The 22,488-nt window shown below is 37.7% G+C and overlaps 1 protein-coding gene across 19 annotated transcripts in view; it reads left to right on the forward strand.

The window, feature by feature from the left end:
• The window catches only part of GPHN (gephyrin), a 563,152-nt gene that overhangs the window by 481,967 nt on the left and 58,697 nt on the right, over positions 1-22,488 (forward strand). For 10 of the 19 annotated variants that reach the window (XM_060418188.1, XM_060418180.1, XM_060418182.1 and 7 more), the window contains 4 exons: positions 686-741; positions 8,171-8,290; positions 9,789-9,847; positions 11,210-11,363. In XM_060418188.1, coding sequence (XP_060274171.1) covers positions 686-741; positions 8,171-8,290; positions 9,789-9,847; positions 11,210-11,363 — 389 coding nt within the window. Of the gene's footprint in view, positions 1-685; positions 742-8,170; positions 8,306-9,788; positions 9,848-11,209; positions 11,364-22,488 lie in introns of all 19 variants that reach the window. The other 9 variants (XM_060418186.1, XM_060418187.1, XM_060418179.1 and 6 more) reach the window with 1 other exon arrangement.

Here is a 22,488-nt window from a genome sequence, read left to right on the forward strand (position 1 = left end):
GTGGCCAAAGTACTGGAGTTTCAGCTTTAGCATCACTCTCTCCAAAGAACACCCAGGGCTGATCTCCTTTAGAATGGACTGGTTGGATCTCCTTGCCCTACTTCATGCTTCCCTCATAGCTCAGTCGGTAAAGAATCTGCCTGCAATGCAGGAGACCTGGGTTCGATTCCTGGGTCAGGAAGATCCCCCGGAGAAGGAAATGACAATCCACTCCAATATTCTTGCCTGGAAAATCCCATGGACAGAGGAGCCCGGTGGGCTACAAGAGTCAGACACAACTTAGCGACTAAACCACCACCACCACTTCATGTACAAGTCTCCACGAGTGTGTACACACACATCACACATACATACCCTTTTATTTAGGAGGATAGACTAAAAGAACTTCCTATTTAAAAGTACAAGAGTGGAAATTATGGAACAACAAGAAAACTGTCTCCAAAGACCCCAGGAAAGGGCGCATTTAGAACCACTCCTATTGGTACTTGTAAATTGTGGATACCAACGATCTAACTAGTATTATAGTAACAAAACTTTTTTCTAAGCTAGGTGATGAGAAAAGTGTTCCAATTTCCTGAAGCCTTGCCTAATCATTTGAGTCAACTTTTAGAATTCCAAGACTAGGTTCTTATTCCTTGCCATAGGTACATTCTGATGATTGTTCTTGCTTCTGTTCCTCTTACAGCTGCTGATGGCCCAGGAGATCGTTTCATCATTGGAGAATCCCAAGCTGGTGAACAGGTGAGATACATAAGCCTGAAAAAGGCCCTAAAGATTTTAGTTTCATGGACTTTCAGAGTCTAATCCTAAACTTCTGCCATTGTTTTTATGGAAATCTTAGAGAAGGATTAGATGGGTCATCAAAGAGATGAAATGATGATTCCCCTGAGAAAGAATCAAATGAATTCTTTCTTAACTGAAAGAACCTACCTCTAGTCATATACTGCATGGACACAGTGTTATTAGTATATCTCACAGACGTGCCCCACAAGCATTTTCCAGCCCTGTGATTGAATGAATCTTTCTTTTAGTATAAATATTAATGTTCTGAATAGAGCTATAATTTCTAAGAGGTTTTCTCAGACTTTTCCCCAACTCATGTTATAAACAGGAAAACTTAGAAGAAGCAAATTATTTCATCTTTCTTGCTAATCTTTTTTTTTTTTAACTTTATTTTACTTTACAATACTGTATTGGTTTTGCCATACATTAACATGAATCCACCACTGGTGTACATGCTAATCATTTTGATTAATTTTACTCATTAGGGAGCTAACCAGAGAACAGATATACATATATTTCTAGTAAGAAATGAAGTACTAAAAAAAAAATGAAGTACTAATGGGCCACGGTGGACATACAATAGAAGTCCTCTTACTGTTTTTGATACTAGTAATTGGTCATTTGATTGGAAATAAGTTACAAATGGCAAATTATCTTTTAAAATAAATTTAAATTAAATAAATGAACATTTATTTGTCATTAATCTGATGGAGAGCCAAGGCTTTTCTTTTAATAAGTATCTACTATTTGAGTTTCTATTACACCCACAGGGCATTATATGGGATTTCTAGTGTTGGTTTCTTTAAAGTGGAAGAAATTTTAAGGACCTTTGCACAGTGTCTAAGTATAGACTCCTTCTAGATTTTTATTATATTTTTACAGTACGTTTTACAGTTGTTTCACCTACACCTAATTTGACAGGAGTTCTATTTTAGCAGACTTTTTAAAATGAGATGTTCCAAAGGCTTAGCTTAATTTTTTCAGGAAAAATAGAACCCTTTGTACCCTCATATATCATTGGTTTATGGAATATTTACTGAAATAACTTGATACAGTAGCAGCTATCGCCCCAAACTGGTACAAACAAGTTTGGGAACAAACAGTTTGCATCTTAGACCAGTAGTTTACAAGTGTCTAACAGTTTCAAACTTAGAGTGTACTGTAGGCATCATCTTGTTCAGTAGGAAGCGTATGTTAATCTAGTGAGCTGTGAAAGTTGATTAAAAGAGCTCTTTCCTTATTGACTAGAATCAGAAAAAGACCAGCACACTTTTCTGCTGTCACCAAGCACTCATAAGCATTGTATAAAAATAAAGGAGGAAATAATAAATAGAGCAGTTGAACAAAAGCTATGTCCCATACCTTAGCATGTCCTCCCATATGTACTAAAAATAGAGAGGGGTTGAGGAAGTATACAGGAGCATATGATGCTAATGGTGGCAACCCTAGCTCCCTCACCGCTACCAAGGAGTATGTGTACAGAGCTCTGACACTGAACCTAGCACTATAGTAATTAGATCCTTATCCGTGCTATACATAGGCTTATTTCAGTCTTCATGACTGTTTTCCTAACAAAAACAACAACTAGTCTTGCATCCCTTTTTTTTTATATAAATAACTTAGATTATGATCTCATAACTTACTTCACCTCTTGGTCTGTATATCCATCAACAATGGACATCTAAAGCATCCATTTTTTAACAAAGCTCCAAAATATTAATTATTCAAGGAATACTTCTCTGATCTTCAGTTGAGTCTATCCAACATTTATCAAGCACACCTACAGTTTGTACCAAGCACTCTGCTAGGTTGTAGGGATATAAAGTAGATTAATACATGATTAATATTCTGAACAGTTTATATCTAGTGGAGGAGACAGAGTATAAACAACTAAATATAATACAATATTTTAAGTGTTAAACTAATGCTGTCAGTCATGTGCTGCGGAAAACAATAGAGAGGTTAAGCATTTCATCCTAGAAGGGTTAGGAAAATGACATTGGAGCTGGGTGTAAGAGAGTTTTTACAAAAACAGAAATGAAAAAGGACCATACCAAGCAGATAGTATAGTGTAAGTCAAGACCCAGTAGTGTTTGTGGTAGTCACAGCCTAATATACTTAGGCATAGGTAGTAGATTGTTAAGAACCTTATGGACCCTTAAACTTTATTACTAGTTATGACTTCCAACTGAAAACTAGAAGCACAAGAAAAGTTGTGAAATTATAAATTGCCAGCTTCTTGTAAGTTCTCATAAAAGTATGATAGGAAAAAAAGATCAACACTATACAAAAAAACAGGGTTTTTCCTCAAATTACCTGGGATGTATTTTATCTCTAACAGATGTATCATACACACACACACTTAAATCAGTCTCAGAGATCTTGCAAAAGCCAAATTGCTCGTTTATTGAAAGTACATATGCTTGAGACCTAGAGTGCCACTGCATCCACTAAGACAGTTTTTTATTTACAACATACTTTATTGATGTATGAAATACTTGATCTTAGTCACTTACCATTCGGTCCTATTGATTAGCATTCAATATCAGTTCAGTCACTCAGTCGCATCCAACTCTTTGCAACCGCATGAACCGCAGCACGCCAGGCCTCCCTGTCCATCACCAACTCCCGGAGTTCACTCACACTCGCATCCATCAAGTCAGTGACGCCATCCAGCCATCTCATCCTCTGTCATCCCCTTCTCCTCCTGCCACCAATCCCTTCCAGCATCAGAGTCTTTTCCAATGAGTCAACTCTTCGCATGAGGTGGCCAAAGTACTGGAGTTTCAGCTTGAGCATCATTCCCTCCAAGGAAATCCCAGGGCTGATCTCCTTCAGAATGGACTGGTTGGATCTCCTTGCAGTCCAGGAGATTCTCAAGAGTCTTCTCCAACACCACAGTTCAAAAGCATCAGTTCTTTGGCACTCAGCTTTCTTTATAGTCCAACTCTTACATCCATATATGACCACTGGAAAAACCATAGCCTTGACTAGATGGACCTTTGTTGACAAAGTAGTGTCTCTGCTTTTTAATATGCTGTCTAGGTTGGTCATAGCTTTCCTTCCAAGGAGTAAGCGTCTTTTAGTCTCATGGCATTGGACACTTTCAATTTCAGTTATGCAATTATGAAGTGCTATCTTTGGACAAAGTTCAAAAAATCCAACTCAATACCTCTATTAAGGAAAAATCAAGATTTGGATAGTTTTTACTTTATATAAAGTATATGAAGTATAAAAACTAAAAGGAGTATTCTTAGCAATCTATAGGAAGTACCTCATGTATTGCTAGAGTTTTTCTAGTTGATTCAATTCAGTTGCCATTTATATGTCTACTCTCAGTGGATATATAAATATCTTTGTATATCTGGGAATATGTTTTACGTTGGGTTTAGTATAAGTGAGCTGGTAGGAATCCTTCAGCTAGCAGTTAGAATTGCTGTTTTGGGATAGGAGCCAAATTTTTTAATAGCTACCCAAAAAACACTTCTTAAGACTTAGTTTAAGCCAAGAAGTAGGGAAAATTACAGGTATAACCTTAAAACTTAAAGTAAATTTGCATAGTATGGTACATTGATCCAGACTAAATTGAGGTAGCCTGCAGGCTAACACACTTCAGCTTAAGAAGCAACTACCTGAAACTCACTTTGGGATTCACTTTCCTGAAAAGGCACTTGGAGCAGGAAAAAGTCTTTTAAAAGTCTGTATTAAATATTTTAATTGCACAAGCTCGTAAGATAGTTTTGACATTAACACCTCTACTAAAAAACAAATATCTCAAACATTCATACTTTTCATAAAAAAATCACCACACTGCAAAATGGTCATGTTTAGTGAATTAAGAAATATACCAGATAATAAGCAGTATCTGGCGCTGAAGAAACAAATTAATGCATTGGGCCCTAAGCTTTTTTTTTTTTTTTAATTCTGTATATTATCTTGGTAGAAAATTACAGTGGTGTTGTTGTTCAGTCGCTCAGTCATGTCCCATTCTCTGCAACCCCGTGGACTGCAGCACACCAGATCCCCCTGTCCTTCATCTCCAGGAGCTTGCTCAAATTCGCGTCAAGTCGGTGATGCCATCTAACCATCTCCTCCTCTGTCATCCCCTTCTCCTCCTCTGTCATCCCCTTCTCCTCCTGCCTTCAGTCTTTTCCAGCATCAGGGTCTTTTCTAATGAGTTAGCTCTTCACATCAGGTGGCCAAAGTATTGGAGCTTCAACTTCAGCATCAGTCCTTACATTGAGCATTCAGGATTGATTTCCTTTAGGATTGACTGGTTTGATCTCCTTGCAGTCCAAGGGTCTCTCAAGAGTCTTCTCCAAAACCACAGTTTAAAAGCATCAATTCTTCAGTGCTTAGCCTCCTTTATGGTCCACCTCTCACATCCATATGTGACTACTGGAAAAACCATACCTTTGACTATACAGACTTTTGTTGGCAAAATAATGTCTGCTTTTTAATATGCTATCTAGGTTTGTCAGACAAATCCTGGTAGCTCAGCTGATAAAGAATCCACCTGCAATGCAGGAGACCTGGGTTTGACCCCTGGGTTGGGAAGATCTCCTGGAAAAGGGAACAGCCACCCAATCCAGTATTCTGTCCTGGAGAATTCCATGGACTGTATAGTCCATGGGACTCAAAGAGTTGGACACGGCTAAGCGACTTTCAGGTTTGTCATAGCTTTTCTTCCAAGGAGCAAGTGTCTTTTAATTTCATGGCTGCAGTCACCATTTGCAGGGATTTTGGAGCCCAGGAAAATAAAGTCTGTCACTGTTTCCATTGTTTCCCCATCTATTTGCTGTGATGTGATGGGACCAGATGCCATGATCTTCGTTTTTTGAATGTCGAGTTTTAAACCAGCTTTTTCACTCTCCTCTTTCACTTTCATCAAGAGGCTCTTCAGTTCCTCTTTGCTTTCTAGCATAAGGGTAGTGTTATCTGCAAATCTGAGGTTATTGATATTTCTCCCAGCAATCTTGATTCCAGCTTGTGCTTCATCCATCCCAGCATTTCACAAGATGTATTCTGCATATAAGTTAAATAAGCAGGGTGACAATACACAGCCTTGATGTTCCCCTTTCCCAATTTGGAACCAGTTCATTGTTTCATGTACATTTCTAACTGTTGCTTCTTGACCTGCATACAGGTTTCTCAGGAGGCAGGTAAGGTGGTCTGTTATTCCCATTTCTTTAAGAATTTTCCACAGTTTATTGTGATCCACACAGTCAAAGGCTTTAGCATAGTCAATGAAGCAGAAGTAGGTGTTTTTTTGGAACTCTCTTGCTTTTTCTATGATCCAGCAGACGTTGGCAATTTGATCTCTGGTTCTTCTGCCTTTCATAAATCCAGCTTGAACATCTGGAAGTTTTCAGTTCACATATTGTTGAAGCCTAGCTTGGAGAATTTTGAGCACTACTTTGCTAGTGTGTGAGATGAGTGCAGTTGTGCAGTAGTTTGAACATTTATTTATATTAGAATATAATATTTCTGGATAAACCTGAAATGTCTCTTATTCAAATATCAGAGTAAGAGGAAATAAAGTACATAGCTCAATGCCAGATCTGATCTCAAGAATCTTTCTCCAATGACTTGGAAAAAATTAATGAGATCACTGGAATTGTAAGCCAAGAAGGATTACATGCTTCATGTAGTTATTGTGATAATGAGATCATGCATGCTTATTCATTCATTCTGGAAATACTTATTGACTGCCAACTTTGTGCCAGATACTCTCTAGGCTTTGGGATGATAGAGCAATAAATATGTCTGCAAAGGTAATGATTAAAGATGAATGCAAGTACTCAAAAGAAACTAACAAAGGAATGTGAAACATTCAGGTGCTAGCAACAATAAGATTTCATTCCCACCTTTAAGTCTGAAGGGGCAAAGAGAGAAAGTGGTACCTGGACCTGGGAGATTGATAGCTATGGGAGAGGGCCACCTAATAGGAAACGTGGCATCAGTGCTATTAGATATGACATAGCCATCACCAAACTGCAACCCAGCAGGGAAACAGCACGGGGAATAAAAATTGTACATCTCTCTCTCCTACCCTCTCGTCTCTTGTTGTTCAGTCACTAAGTCTGTCCATGTTTTTACAACCCCATGGACGGAAGCATGCGAGTCTTCCCTGTCTTTCTCTGTCTCTCAGAATTTGCTCAAATTCATGTCCATTGAGTCGGTGATGCCATCCAACCATTTCGTCCTCTCTCACCCGCTTCTCTTCCTGCCCTTGGTCTTTCCCAGCATCAGGGTTTTCTCCAGTGAGTCCCTTGCTAGCCCCTCCCACTGACTGATCTTAACCAGAAGCCAGAGTGATAGGAACCCAGTTGAAACAATCTGCGAAAACCAGCCTCTAGGAATAGAAAATGATGATGTGAGCTAAAGAGGCAAACAGAAAATGAAACAAATTTCTGTCTTTATAGGGCTTATATTCTGAAACATAAAATGCACTTAACCGTAAGCCTAGCATAGACTGAGTATTCCACAAATATTAGCTATCGGTTGCATTATTTGCAGCAATAACATTATAGAAATAAGTTTCTTAAGGCTTTTCTAACAAATGAATTTCCAGTTTTACTTTGATTGTACATTTAGTGGAAGGATAGTTTTCCTTAATCATTCCTTTTTTTTTAATGTGGTGAAAAATATGTAACATAAAATGTACCATCTTAACCATTTAAAATGTACAGTTTTTTAGATTATATAGTTATATTTGCTAAACTTTTATTATTAATTGCATGGTACACTAATATATTTTATAAAGATTTTCAAGAGCGGTAAATTTTCTGGTCTGCCTTTATTTAACCAAAATGTTTGTTAATAAAATACTATATTTGTCAAACATCAGAACTTCAGCAAATGATCAACATGCTGGTTTTTCATAATTGTCATTCATAAAAATCATATTGCATGGCATTTTTTTAAAGACTATCATATCGCTTTACATATGTTAGAAAATTCACACTGAGTGAGAGACAATAGTGGCAAATACAAGTGGCAGTTCTTCAAAGAGAAAGCAGGGCACCAAGAAAAACATCTGATAGTCATCACCTTAAGTCAAGTGAAAGCCTCTTTGGTCTAAGTGTACCTGTTTGACTTTTTTTATATTTTCCCAAAATGAATAAGACTCTCCTTTTACGAAAGTGGAAAAAAAAGAAAGTATTAGTCACTCAGTCATGTCCGACTCTTCGTGACCCTGTGGACTGCAGCCCACCAGGTTTCTCTGTCCATGGGATTCTCCAAGCGAGAACACTGCAGTGGGTGGCCATTTCCTTCTCCAGGGGATCTTCCTTTTATGGTTTGTTTCAAAAACTGTTACATCTGCAAGAGTTTCCTTTTCAGGAGCAAAGTAAATCACCTCTTTCTTGTGTGTTTCTATTTCCAGCCGACTCAGACAGTAATGCCAGGACAAGTCATGCGGGTTACAACAGGTGCTCCAATCCCCTGTGGTGCTGATGCAGTAGTGCAGGTGGAAGATACTGAACTGATCAGGGAATCCGATGATGTACGTCATTACCAGGTCTTATGGCTTCATTCCTGTGGCAGTATTATAAGTCATGCCCATTTTCTGCAATGTTTATGAGATTAGCCGAATTGTTTTATGTTAGGACCTTACATTGTAGTGTATAGTGAATAAGGAATTGCCTTAGGCTTGAAAACCTTTTATTATAGAAATTGTTTTTATGACCATTACTGGGATTACAGCAGAATTTGAACCACATTTGAGCCAAGAAATTGCATTTGCAAGCAAGGAAAGAAACTACCTCAAGATAAAAAAGCAATGATATTAACTGTTGTCCTACCATCTAGCTGAGAAATTTGCTCATCAAAACTAGCTTCTGACAAAATGTGAAGAATTTACAAAAGAATTTAACAAAGAACATTTGGGCAAGTTCTTGAATACTTCACTAAGCCAAGCATTTAAGCCAAATGACCCTTTCGGCTCTGGTTTTCTATAATTCAGGAAAATCTGTGCCACCAAATTGCAGTCTGGAAACATTAAATTTATGTCAATTCCCCCTCTATTTCCTAAAATAAAGGACTCTGTTCTTTTATAAATAAAGGCCTCTAAGTAGGCCTTTATCTCACTGAAACTACTGGCAGTTATTGAATCCAGAGGATCAGTCAGGAATAAAAATTTCAATGGAAGATTTACTGATTTTGTTTTGGAAGAAGTTTAAGATATCTTTTATTTTTTAATACAAGAATAAATGACAAAATATATTCTCCCAGACTGAACATACAGTAAAATTTGGCCATGCTGAGATATACCCTCTTTTCTTCATTTGAGGATTTTCCTTTTTATCACCCACAAGTACTTACTTCCCACAAGTAAGGCTTATAAAATTCAACTCTTGGCATACAGGTCACATTGTCCTGCTGTTAAAACGGCCCAACAAATTTATTGACATCAAGGAAGCCAGCAGAGCATTGAAATCCAGAACACACTCTGCCAGATGACAAGACACAGTTCCAATATCACAGTATTAGTCACAGTTCATAAATGTAAAAATTATGATCACCATTAATTTATAGAAATCTACTACCAGGCAAACTGTAAGTCTTCACTGAAATTTTTACAGATATTTGGGAATCTTGGCATAGTATTGAACCCGTGATTTATGGCAACAGAATAGTTACCTCCAAACACATTCACTGTATCTATTAGAGTAGAGATCTGTGTGTGTGTGTGTGTGTGTGTGTGTTTTTTTCCTTGAGAATGCTATTTACAAAGTATGAGTCAATATTTGAGTTGGTACATGTTTTAAAAGTATGAGAATCAGTGAAAATGTTTACTTATTCTTTGGGATCAAGCCTAATTTTTCAGGAACCTGTGGTAGAAATTCATGTTCAAAGGATTTTGCAAAGGATTTCCTGTTCCTCTGTATCTTTATATATTCTGAGCCTATCCAATAATGAAAGCATCTGAATAGCTAAATTCTATTGATCGAAATTCAGTCAGATTGCTCTGTTTGAAATTACATGATTTGCTGTTACCATAGGGCACTGAGGAACTTGAAGTACGAATTCTGGTGCAAGCTCGGCCAGGCCAAGATATCAGGTAAGTTCATAAGACATAGAATGTATAGCCAACTTTTGTTTCTACCGTGATCATGAACTCAGGAAAGCATGGCTATTATAAATTCACAGCTCAGTCAATTAACCATTAGCTTTCAGGGATTTTTAACCAGTAGCAAAATGATTTTTCTAAATTATATATCCCATGTATGCCCTACTTACTTTTTTATGACGTTAGTAAAGGCAAATGATTTATTCAAAAGCAACATGAGAAGGAGGCAAAGTCATAAGCCTGCATAATCCATCAGTTCAGTTCAGTTCATTCACTCAGTTGTGTCCAACTCTTTGTGACCCCATGAACCGCAGCACCCCAGGCCTCCCTGTCCATCACCAACTCCCAGAGTTCACTTAGACTCACGTCCATCAAGTCAGGGATGCCATCCAGCCATCTCATCCTCTGTCGCCCCTTCTCCTCCTGCCCCCAATCCCTCCCAACATCAAAGTCTTTTCCAATGAGTCAACTCTTTGCATGAGGTGGCCATAGTTAATCCTATTTCTAGATAATCCAGAATTTCCCATCCTTACCCCTAGGTAACTGAGAATTTGATATTAACACAGATACTTTCAAAGTTGAGTATTTATGTAATTAGCTGAAAGCCCCTCCTCAACTACCAATAATAATGGAATGATGTGCTACTCTTTATATACAAAGTTGAGCCTACTGTCTTATTATAAGTAGTGTATATCCTTCAGATGATTTTTCTCATGACTGAATATGTTTGCCCTGATTCCATTAGTCCTAATTTATTCAACATTTTGTAACAAAGCTACACTTCTTCCCCTCCTGTGGGGGCAAAGTGAATGGGGTGGCCACAAAACTGGGCCAGTCTAAGTGGCCTAATGGAAGTTATCTCCATGGCTGTCACCTTATTAGCATCATTCTCTTCACCACAAGGCTAACAAGCTCTGGAATGGCATTAGATACTTTCGTATAAATGCCTGCCTTACACCAAAGAAAGTTTGCAGTTGGTGTTTTTGACTATAATGTGTTACAAAGCAATTTGTAAAAGAATTTTCAAACATAAAGTAGCATATTCCTGTTTAATAGCAATAGATACAAATCTATTTCTGTCTTCTATTGTGTGATTTAATTTTTTTATATTATATATTTATTTATTTATATTTTACTTCACAATACTGTATTGGTTTTGCCATACATTGATGTGAAATTTTTTTAATTAAAAAAGCATAGTTTTAAAAATCTCTTCGTTTTAGCACTCTGTTCCATGCCTCATTTCCCCTTTTCCCCCTTGAGTGTCCTCTTTCTCTGACACTAAAGTTTCCCTCTGAGTTGAGAAAATATTGTTCTTAGTCATACTGCTTATGGTTCTGCTTTGATTTTCAGACCCATTGGCCATGACATTAAAAGAGGGGAATGCGTTTTGGCCAAAGGAACCCACATGGGCCCCTCAGAGATTGGTCTTCTGGCAACTGTAGGTGTTACAGAGGTTGAAGTTAATAAGTTTCCAGTGGTTGCAGTCATGTCAACAGGGAATGAGGTAAAAAAGGCGGGGGAAGGGGAGGGTTGTGACAAGGGAAGAGGGGTAGTGGGACTTTCAGAGAAAAGCATTTCTGATATTCTGTGTTCTATATTATAAATAGAATATTAAGGATTATAGATCTTACCACATTTCTGTAACAAGGGAATAATAAATGGGCCTCAGGATAGTTCAAGTACAGAAGATGAAAAGGAAGAACTAGAAACTATATATTAAGAAGCGTTCCCTTCCATTTACTAGAATGAAATATTACAACCAATGGCCTTCCACGCATTCAGTACATATAAACAGAACGTTGACTGCTAGCCGTAGATATTCAGTTGTGCAAACCTAGTACTTAGTCTGCTGGTATAGTGAATCGTGCCTGCTCTGCTGCTAGATGATGGGCCACCTCTGTGGGAGAAGTAATTCAATGAATTGGGACACCATGGCTAGCCCTTTTTCTTGCTTAACATTACATGTGATCTTTAGTCACCAGGAAGGATTTGAAAATCATTTTTCTCTCTAAAGATAGCATCTCTAGTGGCATGCTATTCAGAATATGTCAAAATGTCATTTCAGTCCTAATTTAGGAAGGGAGATGTAGTCAGTATTCTGAGAACTTTTGAAAAACTTTCTGTTCCCTCTTTGCTTAGGTTATACAGAACTTCAGTTGGAGGCTATAAGGCCAAACTAGGAATATTGAAAAGTGAATCTGCTGGAAATTCAAAGCCTAAAAGCAGAATCAGAAACTACTGAGATTTTTTTCAAGTTATTCCTTAAGATCTTAAACTATTTTAAAAAAGATTAACAGGATTTTTTTTTTTCTATCTCTCTTTTAATCTCTAACATTCTGAAAATAATCCATTTGCTACCATTATTTTTCATTTCTTAGACTTGGAAATGAACATTTTCAAGGGTCTATTGCCCGTATAGCTCTTTCGGAAAGGACAGAAGAAAAGAATATTTTGTTTTGATAATGGAGAGATAAACAGCATTCTACATCTGTTTACTTCCCAGTATAGGTGTACTGCTAAACTGCTAAGTCGCTTCAGTCGTGTCCGACCCTGTGCAACCCCATAGACAGCAGCCCACCAGGCTCCCCCATCCCTGGGATTCTCCAGGCAAGAACACTGGAGTGGGTTGCCATTTCCTTCTCTAAATAGGTGTACTAGTCATTCCCTAAAACTACTGACTGACCCAAAAGAAACATTCCTTTCAGTTGATCTACACAGTGATGATTTTCTATCCTTAGGACCAACCAACACTATGTTTAGCATCAGAAAGAAATTTCTGTTCAACTGATTGACTTAATGAACTGTTCTTATTTGAGATTTATGTATATGCTTTGTGCATCTAAGTGACTTCATGGGCCTTAGGAAAGCTAAGTAGAATGAGCTAACTAATAGACAGCTATTTATTAGGCAACTTTGTTTAAGCTACATTTTTTGTTTTCCTCCTAATGACTTTGTAGGTCTGGATTCTCAGTTACTTCCCCAGAGTACATTGGCAGTATTTTTTAAGCTACCTTTTATACTCTTTACTAAGACTATTTACTAGTAGTAGGGAATAGTGACAGGATGAGACTAGAGATGGTACCTACATGGTAGAACCTAAAGAAGATTTTGTAGTTTTAGTTCCCTGCCCCTGTAGACTTGATTATCTTTGAAGAAGCTTTGATAAATCCTGTGTGACTCTCTTTCCCTTCATTTTCTGGCCTGCTGTACTTACATGGTTTTCCAAGGGAATAATGCTTTTAAATTCCATGATCTCTAGTTCCATGTAGTTTGACATTCCTCCCTGTGCTGTGCTGTGCTTAGTTGCTCAGTCGTGTCCGACTCTTTTCAACGCCATGGACTAGCCCACCAGGTTCCTCTGTCCATGGGGATTCTCCAGGCAAGAATACTGGTGTGGGTTGCCATGCCTTCCTCCAGGGGATCTTCCCAACCCAGGAATCGAACTGGGGTCTCCTGCATTTCAGGCAGATTCTTTACCAGCTGAGCTACCAGGGAAGCTCTGACATTCCTCCCTACTCCCATCCAAAGTTAGCTGTTATTAAATTTATGACTCTCTGTCACCATATAGTTCAACAAATGTTTATTGAGTACTTCTATGCCAGACACTATACTGGAAACTAGAGATAAAAGAGATAAATAAAGCATAATATCTCTCCTGAAGGCTTGAGATCCTCAGATAGCTGGAAAACAATAAGGAAAAAATTGTTCATTTATATCAAAGAGACCAAAAGTAATTACATTTGTATATTAATGTGATAAGTCTATAATTTACTCACTCACAGCACAAGCTCCACTTAAGTATTAGTTCTGATTTCTCCTGATAAGTATGGCTTCACATATGCCACCTCCTGAATCCAGTGTGGTATATTGATAAGCAGAACAGTGGCCTTAGGCAGCCCAAAGAATGCCATACAAGATGTCTATGTAGACTCAGTCAGAACCTGCTTTGTATTTTGTGACTACATGAGCTTATTCAGGGTGAAGGAATCATTTTAAAATTGGGAAGCCAGAGTTGCAAACTATAACTCACACAGAATAGCTGATGTAGACATTTGTTAATTTTGACAAACTGTGCATGTTGAAATTTAAGTAATAGCATCCAGTAATTAAATAATTGTGGTCATACATTTCCAACCTTATGCATTTGCTCAATAAATGTTTGTTGAGCATCTGTTACATGCTGAAATACCCATCAGAGGATCTCTTAAGTAAACATCAGACTTAGAAGATAGGAATAATCTATACCTTGAACCAGTTTCCTGAGATATTAAAAAGGAAACTCAGCATTCAGGAGGGGAGCATCAGGCTTTCTTCAGTGGGCCCAGTCATCATAGTACTTCACACAGCCATCCAACAACTGTTCTCTTTGTTCTTCAAGTAACATTTAGGTGCAGGAAATAAGAGTTCTACTAGAAGAGTATGAGAGCCATCAGCATAAAAGCACCATGCCCTACAAAGGAATCAGTATTTCTTATAACAATCTTAGGCAGTTTCCAGAGTCCCTACAAGGGAAATGTCCAGTTTCAAATGTTACCACATTCATGGAAGCCCAAAGCCTGGCTTTCCATTATGGATTCATTTGTAATCCCTTCTATTCCATATACAAGTTACTATTCAGAGACCATTTTTACCATAAGAAATGCTGTCTACTAACAAGTTGACCTTTGTTTTTTTGGTCAAATTTCCAGAGAAACTGAGGTAGAAAGTTAACTGAAGTTCAAATTTGGCCTTAGAAATGGAGAAAGGATTTTGTTAACTTCACATAAAAGAACACACTCTCTGCAGAAAATTAGAAAACAGTAGTAAAACTAACTACAAGTCATTCTGTTCTTTATTATCGGCATGCACTGGCAATTCTAAACAATGTCAGTGATAAAATATTCCTTTCTACTGAGGCAGTCACTCTTACAACCCCTCCTCTCTCAGCATGCTATCACACTGATGCCAGATAATATTCTGAGTACTGGAGACCACAGCAGCAAGCAAGACAGATAAAGCCCCTGCTCTTATAGAATTTATGTTCTGATGGGAGGATGGGGATAGTCAATAAACAAACAGTGGTAAATTGTATGAATTTTTAAAGCAGAGTAAGATGATAAAGATTGCTAGTGAAAGAGGTATATGCCAGGTATATAATAATTGTATTCAATATAATCAATTATTCATTATATTCAATTCTTTTTTTTTTGATAGTTTGCTTTTATTTATTTATTTTTAAAACTTTTTATTTTTGCTTTATTTTACTTTATAATACTGTATTGGTTTTGCCATACATTGACATGAATCCATCACGGGTGTACATGCGATCCCAAACATGAACCCCCCTCCCACCTCCCTCCCCACAACATCCCTCCGGGTCATCTCTGTGCACCAGCCCCAAGCATGCTGTATCCTGCATTGGACATAGACTGGTGATTCGGTTCTTAGATGTGTATAGCGGACTTTTGGACTCTGTAATTCTTACTAAGAAAAACAGCTATACTCCAAACTTCCTACCATTTCCATTTTCTCACAGGCATTGTTTTCTTAACTGTTTAAGCTTTCTAACTAGCTGTTATTTTTGATAATGTTCCTCCACTTGTGTAAGTAAAGTAAAAATATTGTTATTTCTTGATCTTTCAGATAGTATTTATTGATTTCCTACAATGGAAAAGAAGGACTGAACTTTCTTTAACTCACTAGGCCCCAGCAGTAAAAACACATACTTCCCATGTCCTCTATTCTCCCACTAAAATTATTGTATAATTTTGATTAAAATTTTTGGAGAACATTATTATGTTTATGCAAGAACTAGTCACAGAGAAGCTGTGTATAAACCATGACTATTTTTTATTTCTTTAAGTGACTTTTTGTTTTATTTTTTTGGCTTTACTTTATATGTACTAACCACTGAAAAATGCCCAAACTCTCCCAGTTATATCAGATATTCTATCATTTTTATTTTTTTAAAGATAGTCTTCTTGGAAACTTCTGGGCTGTTCTATTCTTGCTCTTTCTGACCAATGATTTGCTACATTCCTGTGATATTTCATCATCTTCATCCTGGAGATAATCTTTGCCTCTTTCTTAAAGGAAGGAAAATCCCATTTTCTGGATTCCCTATCTTTCCTTTTCTTGGTTACTTCTTCATTTTAGGGAGACCTACAACATCTGAAAATGTCTATCTTTGTCTTTGATTTGCTAGTTTGTCTATAAATAGAAAATCAATATCCTTTTACTTCAGAGTTCTGAAATTATATTTTCATTTTCTTTCAGTTTCCAGCACTGCTCTTGAGAAGTCCCAAACTATCCAGTTTTCTAATCCCTTATTTGTGACTTATTTGCATCTTTCTGGAAGCTTTAGAATCTTCTATTTAAATTGTGAGTCTGAATTTCCACACTGATGTGCTGTGGAATAAATCCAGTATATCTACTCAATGGGCACTTGATAGACACTTTCAGCCTTTGAATTCATGTCTTTTAGTTCAGAGAAAATTTCTTGATTGTTTATGTAATGATTTCCTAAGCTCTGATTCCTCTGTTCTTTCTTCATGGAATTTTTATTATTGAGCTGTTATTCCTTTTGGACTGAATCATTAATTTTCTAATTTTTTTTCATTTAACTCTCATCTTTTTGGATTATATTCAATTCTATCGAATAATGTAATTATATTCAATATAATCTATTGAAACTTATTCCATATCAACCCTTTTATTCTCTCCCTTATACAATAAAACTGGAAGCCTGAAAACACAATTTCTTAGGCCTTCTTTCTCTGTGGTCCAGGTATGTTTTGCCATTGGGATGCATTAACATGATATTAGAAGGTGGAAAAAGGCAGCAGCAGTAGAATCTCCTCAACTCAGTAGCATCTCTCTCCTCCAGCAGCCCCGGGGACAGTGGTGACTTCTGGCAATTACTGATCTTTAGTGATATAATTTTTTCTTTTGTTTCTCCAACTTGGCAACACACTTACAACCAATCCCATGCATTAATTCCTCTCTTTTCCCGCTCTCTCCATTTGAAAAAGCTAAAGGAGTTTTGATTTTCGTGTCTGGACCTGATGGGCAGACAGATAGAGTCCTCTGTTTTACAAAGACTAATTAGGCCTCACTGATGAGGGAAATCAGAGTGGAAATGCGAAGACATTGAAGGTACATGCCGTGTGACTAGAGTTGTGTCCCCAGCAGAGGGGATGACAAACACAAAGGCCCTGGAGTATGGTGCATGCTTATCACGTTTGAGGAACAGCAATGAAGGCATTGCTGAAGAATAGTGGGAGGGTAGCAAGGTGAAAGGAGATGAAGTTGGAGAGGTAACAGAAACAAGATCCTTTTATTCTAAATAGACAGTGTTGAGGAAGTGAAACATGAAATATCTTAAATTTGCAAATGCTTCCTCTGTCTTCCATATGAATGATTTGGCATATGGGAGGGAAAAGGTGAAAGACCGAGAGGCCCGTTGAAAGGCTGTGGAAAGAGTACTCCAGCAAGAGATTTGGACCAGAATGGTAGTAGAGATGGTGAGAAGTAATCAGATCCAGAATATATTTTGAAGGTAAAATCAGCAAAAAAGATTTGCCAGAGAATTCAAAGTAGAAGATAAGAGAAAGTTAAAAGTCAAGATGAACTCTAAGGTTTTGACCTGAGCTTTGATAACTGACCTAAGGAGAGTTATTTACCCTGATAAGAAAGATTAGGCAGCAGAAATCAGGGCTTCTTCTTTGGAAATGTTAAGTTTGAGATACTTATGAGAATTAAGAGTAGGCAATTAAACATATTAGTCTGGAGCTTAGGAGAAAGGTTAGAATTAAAGGTACATATTTGAAAGTTATCAGCATATATATATAGTATTTTTAAATAGTACATATATATAAATATAGTATTTAAAGTCATGAGACTGCATAAGGTCACCTAGGAAATCAGTATAAATAGAAGATAGGAGGTGTAATTTTTCCACTTAGGCAGCTGTCCCTTCTTCCTCTTTCCCCAACCTTTATATTTCCAAGTTTTATTTTCTAATTTTGACTCTTGATGACATCACCTCTCCATTCCATAAAATATATTGTTTCCCTTGAAACTGTAGATGGTAACTTACAGATCTTTAAACTGGATAGCAGTCTGCCAGCTGCCATTAGCTTCAAGAAATCAAGATTGTGTGATTGTTACCTAGTTACCGAAGTACTAGCAATAAGTATTCCTTCCAGAGATGGTGAGTTTTCATATAATTTCAGTCACCTTCAGCCATATTCCATAACTCATTCATTCATTTTTATTCATTCCCCCCCACCTCCTTCCGTGTCTCTCCCTCCCTGTCTGCAGCCCTCTCTCTCTTTCTGTCTCTCATGCACATACACACAGAACTAGGTGTATTTATGTCCACTATTTATTTTATTCCATCTTTTGTAAATCCCTTGGCCACTCTAATAACAGGTGTTTGTACAAACAAGTTTATACTTTAGACACATAAGGTCTGTCTAAAATCTCCCTATAGTGTTCTTTGGGGGCTGCCACAAGCAGCTGTTGCTATAAAAGTGGAATCTTTAAAATCTTTGTCCCTAGTAGTAAGAGAAAGAATAAGAAGTTGAGTGTCTACTGTGACCAGTACTGCTATGTGCTTTATGATTAAAGCAACACTATGAGGTTAATATAACTATCCTTCATTTTATGTAAGAGAAAATTGAAGCTCAAAAACAAAGCAACTTACCCAACATCATATATTTCGTCTAAGTGATTAAGCCTGGTTTCACACCTAAGTCTTTCTCTGTAATGACCTTTTTCCACTATTCCACAATGCTTCCCAATTCCTTAAATTTCATTTCCCCAACTTTTTAATGGAAGTCTCTGAAACCTATTGGAGATAGGTTAGATTTACCGACTCTGCGACCCCGTGGACTGTAGCCCACCAAGCTCCTCTGTCCATGGGATTCTCCAGACAAGAATACTGGAGTGGGTTGCCATTTCCTTCTCCACTATTTTTCTTTTAGCCACACTTTATTTCTTGTCCAGATTAAAGACCATGACTCACCACTTGGAAGTTGCCCTCTCTAACACCTCAGATAGCTTCACTCCTTCAATTTATTCCTTTGCTTACTATGGTGAAACCCAAAATGAATGACTCCTTTCTCCACTTTCTCCATTTTTGTTCCCAAGCAGAAAAACAGTACTGAATAAAATTCATAGAACTATGATTACCTGAACAACTACAAATTACTGGCATTTAGTGGCAACCTGGAACTTAAAGTTGTTCAGTAATTCTGATGTAACTGTCCGGTTGGTTTTCTAGCACATTCTTTCAGATCCAATATGATAGTTCATTCATACATTCTACCCCCTCTTCAAACCTCAGCAGCAGCCCTGCTTTCAACTCTTGGCAGATAATCTCACTACCTTTGTGGGGAAAGGTGAAGCTTAAAAATAAATATATCTGTGAAACTGAGCACTATGAGGGCTCCCTCTTCTTCCCGTCTCATTACCTCAAAAATTTCCCCATTCCTTTAGCTATATTCCTTTGTTTCAATCTAAAAAGAAGAGGTACTTCTCCTTCCTAAGAACAATACTTCTACTTTTAAGCCTACTTTTTCTCACCTTCCTCAGAACTTTGATCGCTAAATTATTTCCTGTGTCTTCTGGGTTCTCTATTTTCTCTCTAGTGGTTCATCCTCCTGCATCCAAATAGACAAAGATTACCACTATCACAAGAGAACCTATATTTAAACACCACTTTTCCTCACTGAGCTACTGCATAGTCACCTCCTATCTGCTACTAGATTTATTGAAAGAGAGGTCAGCAATACTGCCTTTCCTTCCTTACTCTCCAGTCTCTACTCAGACTCCCAAATCTCATTCAGTTCAGCTCAGTTCAGTTGCTCGGTCTTGTCCGACTCTTTGCGACCCCATGAATTGCAGCACGCCAGGCCTCCCTGTCCATCACCAACTGCCAGAGTTCACTCAGACTCACGTCCATCGAGTTGGTGATGCCATCCAGCCATCTCATCCTCTGTCATCCCCTTCTCCTCCTGCCCCCAATCCCTTCCAGCATCAGAGTCTTTTTCCAATGAGTCAACTCTTCACATGAGGTGGCCAAAGTACTGGAGTTTCAGTTTTAGCATCATTCCTTCCAAATAACACTCAGGGCTAATCTCCTTTAGACTCCCATTCGTATAAAAACTGCTTTCCTGAGTATACTCATCACCTCCTAACCTCCAAAACCTGCTCTGATATTCATCCTCCTTACCATGTATATATCATTTGACATCAGACACATTCCTCACCCACCACCTGGAAACTACTTCATTCCTAGTGCTCTATGACAGTTCTCTCTTGATATCCTGACAACTACTTTTTATCCTCATTATGCCTTTCTCCATTCCCTACTTGGAAAACTCCCTTAAGATGCTGTTCTCTGCTGTGTCCTCCACTCTCTCCAGATTCTCCCTTAGACTTTTCTTCTCATGCCAAATATGTACAGGCAGCTTCTCATATCTAAAGCCCTAATTTTAACCTCTTTTGTAAACGCAAGCCTTCATTTACAACTTCCTTTGGATATTTCCACCTCATATTCCTTGGACAGCAAGGAGATCAAACTAGTCAATCCTCAAGGAAATCAACCCTGAATATTCATTGGAAGAACTGATGCTGAAGCTGAAGCTCCAATACTCTAGCCACCTGATGTGAAGAGCCGACTCACTGGAAAAGACTCTGATACTGGGAAAGATTGGGAGCAGGAGGAGAAGAGGACAACAGAGGATGAGATGGCTGGATGGCATCATCAACTCAATGGACGAGTTTGAGTAGACTCCAGGAAATAATGAAGGACAGGGAAGCCTGGCATCCTGCAGTCCATGGGGTTAGAAAGAGTCGGACATGACTTAGTGAGTGAACAACAATCTCATCTCCACCATTGCCTAATCTCACTCATCACTTTTCCCTTCCTACTATAAAGAGTGGGATACTTCCTTCCTGACTTACCCCTCCTTTTTTTAATGTGTTGTTGTTTAATTATTTACTTAAATTTTTGTTGGGGTATAACTTGCTTTACAAAGTGGTATTAGTTTCTACTGTTTTTTAAAGGCATCATTCTTCCCTAAAATGTTTATTACCAAGGTCATCAGTGACATTTTTTTCATTTTTAATTATGATAAAATACATATAACAAAACGTTTACCATGTTAACTATTTTTAAATGTATTTTGTTGTTGTTCAGTCACTAAGTCATTGACTTTTAATAATTAATTTTTCCAAAAGAGGAAAAAAGAAAGAAATGATATGTAAGGGAGCTGTTTGCAATGGATGTGGAAATAGTTACTGACATATAGAAGTCTAATATCTTCCCTGTGTTAAGATGAGAAAAGTCTTAGATGCAGACAACTCCATTTCAGTACATTAAAAAGAGAGAAAGTAAATCATGATAACAGTCTTGGGCCCCTTGACAATTCCATCAAGACCATAGGGTTAAATCTCTGAAGGATAGAAACAAAGAGGGCGGTCTCTTAAAATAAGTGATTTCTCTTTTAGACAAATAAGACAGAGAACTTCCTCCTGAGGGTTTAACAAAAGAGATTTCAAATGTTTTGGTTTTTTACTTAAATTTAATTTTGAAGCAATGCATAACAATAAAAATGATAATCACTGAATATTCAGAATAATATTCATCCTCTGTTCTAAAAGTACTTTCAAACTGTCCACTTAAAAAATAGTCACAATTGAGTTACCTTTTATTGGGTGAGAATTTTTAGGACTTCAAGCCCAGGAGACAGTGTCTCAAGTAACCTTGAGAGAACTGCTCCAAGGAAGGGGGGTGGGTCAGGTTATATAGAAATTTGCAACAAAGAGCAGGTACTCTGATCATCCAGAAAAACATCTACTTCTGCTTCATTGACTACACTAAAGCCTTTGACTGTGTGAATCACAACAAACTGGAAAATTCTTAAAAAGATGGGAATACCAGACCACCTTACCTGCCTCCTGAGAAACCTGTATGCAGGTCAAGATGCAACAGTTAGAACTGGACATGGAACAAAGGACTGGTTCAAAATTGGGAAAGGAGTATGTCCAGGCTGTATATTGTCACCCTGCTTATTTAACTTAAATACAGAGTACATCATATGAAATGCCATGCTGGATGAATCCCAAACTGGAGTCAAGATTGCCAGGAGAAATATCAACAACCTCAGATACCACTCTAATAGAAGAAAGTGAAGAGGAACTAAAGAGCCTCTGGATGAGAGTGAAAGAGGAGAGTGAAAAAGCTGGCTTAAATCTCAGCATTCAAAATAATGAAGATCATGGCATCCTGTCTCATCACCTCATGACAAATAGATGGGGAAACAATGGAAACAGTGACAGTCTTTATTTTCTTGGGCTCCAAAATCATTGCAGTGATTATAGCCATGAAATTAAAAGACGCTCCTTGGAAGAAAAGTTATGACAAACCTAGACAGCATATTAGAAAGGAGATTCATCACTTTGCTTACAAAGGTCCATCTAGTCAAAATTATGGTTTTTCCAGTAGTCGTGTACGGATGTGAGAGCTGAACTATAAAGTAGGCTAAGCATTGAAAAATTGATGTTTTCCAATTGTGGTGCTGGAGAAGACTCTGGAGAGTCCCTTGGAGACTCAAGGAGCTCAAACTAGTCAATCCTAAAGG

The sequence above is a fragment of the Ovis aries genome, chromosome 7, assembly GCF_016772045.2.
Source record: "Ovis aries strain OAR_USU_Benz2616 breed Rambouillet chromosome 7, ARS-UI_Ramb_v3.0, whole genome shotgun sequence".
In the NCBI taxonomy this organism is placed as follows: domain Eukaryota; kingdom Metazoa; phylum Chordata; class Mammalia; order Artiodactyla; family Bovidae; genus Ovis; species Ovis aries.